Here is a 6,000-nt window from a genome sequence, read left to right as displayed (position 1 = left end):
AAAAAGTTTCTTGCTATGCATCTATGAAATTTATATCCTGTCTTTCCCTTTTGTTTAGAGAATCATATTAGTATAGATAGAATTATATAGTTGTCATAGCAGAATAGATGGCTTAGTACCGGTGTTGCTTTCTGCCCAAGTAAGGAGGCAAGAGTGCCTACTATTCCATCCAACAGCCACCCTGTGAGATGGAGCATACATTTTTGTCTGTCAAAGATACTCTCTGGATACCTGTGCTCCTGGGAAATGCAGTTTGCACAGGGAAGACACTAGCAGAGTGTTTCAACCTAGATGAATCACCCCATGGATAGTGGCTTTTCTCTTGCCAGAAATTGGTTTGTGCCACCACTTTATTCCTTCTAGGTTCTGGAACAAGTTCTGTTATTTTCCATGCCTTGACAGATTTATCTTTGGTTTGGTGAAATGAATGCAGTTATCCCATAACCAGATGTATTCCCTTATCCATGGGAACACAAAGGATTGATCTTTCTTCTTGACACAAGGTGATAACAATGAGTAATGGAAGAGAGAGTGGAAATATCTCGACTGCACAAACCCTAACATTGCCTGTGACTGGAGGTGTAGCATCCTGCTGGTATTCAGAGACAGATATAACAGTGCCGGCAAGATGCAGACAACCACATTATCCGGGAGAGCGGGAAGAATACCTAGGAGCCCATGGAGATAACTTTTGATCTGTGTGCAAGGAATGAAAGGAAGAAACAAGCACCAGCCATGTGGGTTTTTACATTAATTGTCTTCACGTCTCTGGAGCTAACGGTAAGGACTGTAACTGATCAGGGAATACCGTGTATGGTAGCAAGGAAGCCAAATGTCCACCCACTTAAAAGGAGAAAAATATGGGAGAGGGATATTGGAGCAGCCCCGTGTGCACTTATACAGAACAACTTCTTTAAAATCCAAGGACATTTGTTTCTGAGGCAGTATCTATATAGGATTGTGATGTAAAATGGAGGGGGAAATCCAAACTGGAATTTGGATTTGCTTAAAATATCTTAGAACGCTTTCAGTGGGATCATTAAAAAGTATGAGAATGCGCTTTAGAGAATCCACTCTGCCCTGATCAAAGTTAAAATGTGTAGGTTGTATAAACTCTTGTCTCGTTGTGCTTCAGAGACCAAAATGCACAAGCACTGTGCATTATAATGACAGGACAATCAGCTCATTACACAGTCTGTAAAAATATAATTTATGACAGCAATTTGCTGGATTGTCAAGGAGCATATAAAGACAGTTGCTAATCAAACATAAATATTTTATTGTGTTCTGTATAATAATTTATTGTAATTGATACACTAATTTCACTCTAAAATTAAGAACTGTGCTAATGTATGTCTGATTAAAAGGTTATTTCTTGCTCCTTGTCTCGTGTTCAAATATTGCTTAGTATGGGCTAGAATGATTGGTTTAAACTGAGGCCCAAAATATAGCAATGAAATAAATAATCAAGCACATATTAAAAATATGAATAATAGTTGCAGGTGAAACTGCATGCAAATAATGGTATAAATAAATAGAAATTATTATGTTTCTAATAATAAAAAAGTGGAATAAGCAAACATTTATATAAAGTTTGAATTATTATTCAGTTTATAGCAATTTATTGAAGCATTCATTTTGATTTTTTTCTATTCACACAGGGTTAACACTTAAGGGAAGCTAAATAGTAAATGGAAATAAAAATGAATGGAATAAAATATTGCATTCATTTTTATAAGTTTTAAATTACAGATAATTTGTTTTGCTATGATAGCTTTGGATAAATAATAATTATCAGAAGTCATCTGTGACTTTTCTGTTCAGATATTTTGGCCATAATTAACATTATTTACAAAATCTGTGACTTTTGATGTAATTGTGCCTTAGTCCTGCATAAGCTGCAATAGGGTTGTGATGTGGCACTGTGGTTCTAAGATGTTAACTTCCATAATTTTGTCCTATTTGCAAAATGATCCCATTGACAAAGTGGCAATTGTGACTTTGCTTCTTTGGAGAGCAAAATGCTAGGAACTGAAACAAGACAGAAGGTTTCTCCTGTGGAGAATCGCTTTCCCTGCGGATCTCTGAAAGAAAAGAGTGTGGGTGTTTATGTATGAATGTGCATATATAGGTAGTCCTCAACATATAACCGTTCATTTAGTGACCATTTGAAGTTACAATAGCACTAAAAAGTTCACTTATGACTGTTTTTCACACTTAGGATTATTGCAGCATTCCATGATCATGTGATCAAAATTTAGACGCTTTAGACAACTAACTCATATTTATGTCAATTGCAATGTCCTGGGGTCATGAAATTACCTTTGAGATCTTCTGTCAAGCAAAGTCAATAGAGAAGCCAGGTTCGCTTTATAATTGTGTTATTAACTTAACAACTTCAATGATTCGCTTAACAACTGTGGCAAAGAAAAGTCATGAAATGGAACAAACTCACAACAACTGTCTTGTTTAGCAACAGAAATGTTGGGCTCAATTGTCATAAGTGTGTGTCTGTATACAGTGTATAGATAGATAGATAGATAGATAGATAGATAGATAGATAGATAGATAGATAGATAGATAGATAGACAGACAGACAGACAGACAGACAGACAGACAGACAGACAGACAGACACACACACACAGAGAGGGGCAGAAAGAGACAAGGTAAAAGATTTCCAGGCCATATAAAATTAAATAAGAATTTTCAAAGTAATACTATATCAGTATTGTATATAAAGGTGACCTCAGTATTTTAAATTTATTTTTAAAATCAAGTCAATCCTTAGCAAAGGCACCCAAAATACTAACAATTATTAATCAGAGTACCTTCTAATCTAAGAGTGCTTATTATTATTCTCAAAATCTTAAATTTTAAGGCCTCGTGTTTAAGAGTAAGCTGAGCTTCAGATGTGATACAAGTCCCTGTGCAAAATTATAGCCCCAATTAAATTCAGCATCACATTGCTTTTTTCAATTTTAAAAAAGTGATTGCACTTTTTTGAGACATTCTTACTTTGCCTCTAAAGGAAGAAATGCCTTGCAGCTATAGAGGAGATGTAGCAAATCTGTCGTTGCTGCATTTCTTCTGGGGAAAAAAGAGAGGAGTGATTGATTACTCAACTCATTTCCTGAAGACCCTGGGAAGCTGTATGATATTTTGGTAACTTTTCCTGTGGGACGTTTAGTACTGTAACAGCAATGATTTTGGACATACAGGTAGTCCTTGACTGAACACAAAATTTTTGTTCCTAAGCAAGACAGTTGTTAAGTGAGTTTTGGCCTGTTTTATGACCTTTCTTTCCACAGTTAAGTGAATCACAGCAGTTGTTAAGTAAGTAACATAGTTTTTAAGGAAATGTCAGAATACATACTTTTAGAATACTTTAACAGAATAGCAGAGTTGGAAGGGATCTTGTGTAGGACATCTAGTCCAACCCCCCAATGGTGGGTTTGTACTGGTTTTACTACCGGTTAGTTTGTGCGTGTCCGCATGCTCTTGAGCGCTCTCGCGCATGCCAAAAAGTGTCCGGGTGGGTGGGAGGAGCCTCCCGACACTGCCACAACCGGTTCCACCGAACTGGGCTGAACTGGGCCGAACCAGGAGCAACCTACCTCTGCAACCCCCCCGACCCCACCCAAGCAGGAGATCCTGCACCATTTCATATGGCAGGTCGCAAAACGTGATCCCATGGTCCGGGGACACTACAACCATCATAGGTATGAGCCACTTGCCAAGTACCTGAATTTTGATCATGTCACCATGGAGATGCTGTCATGGTTGTGTGTGAGAAAAACAGTCATAAACCACTTTTTTCAATGCCGTTCAGTGTATCTCCGTACAGTCACTAAATGAATAGTTGTAAGTTGAGGACTGTTTGTATACAACCCCTGTGTTTGGAATGGCTCTGAAGGATAGTAACTTATGGTAAATTGTATAAGAAGAAAATTGAACCTGGCATCTGTTTTTACATTCACGCCAGTGGTGGGTTATGACCAGTACGCCCCAGTACGGGGGTATCGGTGCCTGCCAGGAGCACCGGGTACCATTCCGGTACGGTGCTCCGGAGGGCCCACCTGCTCACCCACCGTCCTTACCTGTATTTGAGCTCTTCGGGGCTTCCGCTCATTGAGAATATGGTCCCTGTGCGATGCTCCACTAAGCAGCTGGAGCATTGCAGGAGGTAAGGACACATGTGCACGCTGCGCACATTCATGTGGAGGATGCATTCATTTGCATTCTTTTAGCAAGTCATTGAGGCTACCTGGAGACCAGCTGTGTCCAAGAAGTATAAATCCTTCCATTCCCCACCATCCAGTCCGAGCTGAAGAAGCTTCTTAGATGAGAAGCAAAACATCTTCAAAGAAAAACCAGAAAGTCCAGTTGCTTCTTGAAAAAGCACATTTGGGACACTAATAAGAGCTTCAATATAGAATGACTGACTAGATTAGTCTTTCGCAAGCTTTTTACCCTTGAAGCCCTTTGAAATAATTTTCCAATCTCAGGGACCCCTTCTTTAAAATGTATTATATGTACAGCACAGGGTGATAAATAAACTGAGTTGTGCATAGACATTCTCCCCTTTCCCAGTGCTAGCATTGAGTGGTATGCAACATTTAAAAAGGGATGTTTGGTTGTTTTTAGTCATGACCTGTTGCAGAACCCAAGTAGAGAAGGGCTGACCATCCTAACTTAGTACCCTCCAAGAACTCTCCTAATTCCTCAGCCATGATAGCTTGGGATGATAAGTTGAGGTCCAAAACATTTAGAGGATAGTAGCCGAGGGACCTCTAAATCTTTTGCACAGTGTTCCACTACATTATGGTTTCCTCTATAATTCTCCCCGCTCCCCATATCATACACATAAGCAGGTTCAGCAATTGTGGGACTGTCTTGTGATAAGGATGTGCTATCTATACCAAGGGGGGGGGGGTTGCTGCTGGTTTAACTACTGGTTCGCAACCCGCACGCAACACTGTTCAATGTAAATTGTTCTTCGTGCATGCGCAGAACAATTTACAGTGAATTGTGCATGTGCAGTCGCTAAAAATCAAAATGGTGGCAGCCCAGCAGTGGTGAGGGAACCAGTTTGGGAACGTGGCAGGCCTGGGTCGCTGCTGGCTCTGCGACCCAGACCTCAATTCCACTACGGGTTCGGCTGAACTAGGCCGAACCGGCAGCAACCCACCTCTGATCTGTACCTACTACAAAACGTACGAGTTACTGACTGAGTAACTGTAGCAGCACTGTTTCATGCCTTTCCCTTTTTCAGGAAACTTATTTCACACACATTTATAAACACCACTTGGTATTTAGAATATCAGGCATGGAAACCAATTCAAGCCCTTGAATCATTTAAGGAAGCCGTATGTGATGTTTACTTATTCTGACATGTTTACCGGTACATCCTCTAAGTAAGGTGAGGGAAAAGGTCTTGCTTTGTTCTTGAAAGACAGCATACATCTTCTGTTGAAAACCTGTTGCCAGTCCTGATTTATCTCGGGCAATTTTGATTTACTTCTGCAAGTTGAAATAGAAGAATTTTAACTTGCTGTCCTGTATTTCTTATGATTGTGGTTATAAGGCTCAAACTTCATTAGGGCTACTGAATCTAGGCTGCAAAACTCTGGGCAATCATTCTGTTTGTCTGTCTTTCCATGAGTGATTTTCCTGAAGCTACACTCCAGATCTGATATGGTACCGCTAAGTTTCACAATTGATGCCTTCTGTTGTAGGTTTCTTTTTCCAAAACAATGCTTATCAATTTTATACAACATTTGCCATTTAGGACAAAGGAGAAAAAAAAACCTCTTGTATAAACGTGATCCTTCTGTATATGACTGACAACTTGCTTCAATATCTATCAATAATAGGCTCTCATCTTAACTGAAGTTGCTACTGTCTTTGGTATGTATAGCAATTAGAAAAACCACCTCAAGTAGAAACTTCCAGTTTTTGTTGGAGTCTAGTCATTGTTCCATCAGCATGGATAAGGTTAG

At 39.5% G+C, this 6,000-nt stretch overlaps 1 protein-coding gene across 1 annotated transcript in view; it reads left to right on the top strand.

Annotated features, from left to right (window-relative positions):
• Positions 1-678: 678 nt before the first annotated feature.
• SCTR (secretin receptor) overlaps positions 679-6,000 on the top strand; it is a 37,937-nt gene continuing 32,615 nt past the window's right edge. The window contains exon 1 of the mRNA XM_032208904.1: positions 679-780. Coding sequence (XP_032064795.1) covers positions 679-780 — 102 coding nt within the window. The remainder of the gene's footprint in view (positions 781-6,000) is intronic.

Source organism: Thamnophis elegans, chromosome 1, assembly GCF_009769535.1.
Source record: "Thamnophis elegans isolate rThaEle1 chromosome 1, rThaEle1.pri, whole genome shotgun sequence".
NCBI classification, from domain to species: Eukaryota; Metazoa; Chordata; class Lepidosauria; order Squamata; family Colubridae; genus Thamnophis; species Thamnophis elegans.
This window is presented reverse-complemented; position numbering and strand designations above follow the sequence as displayed.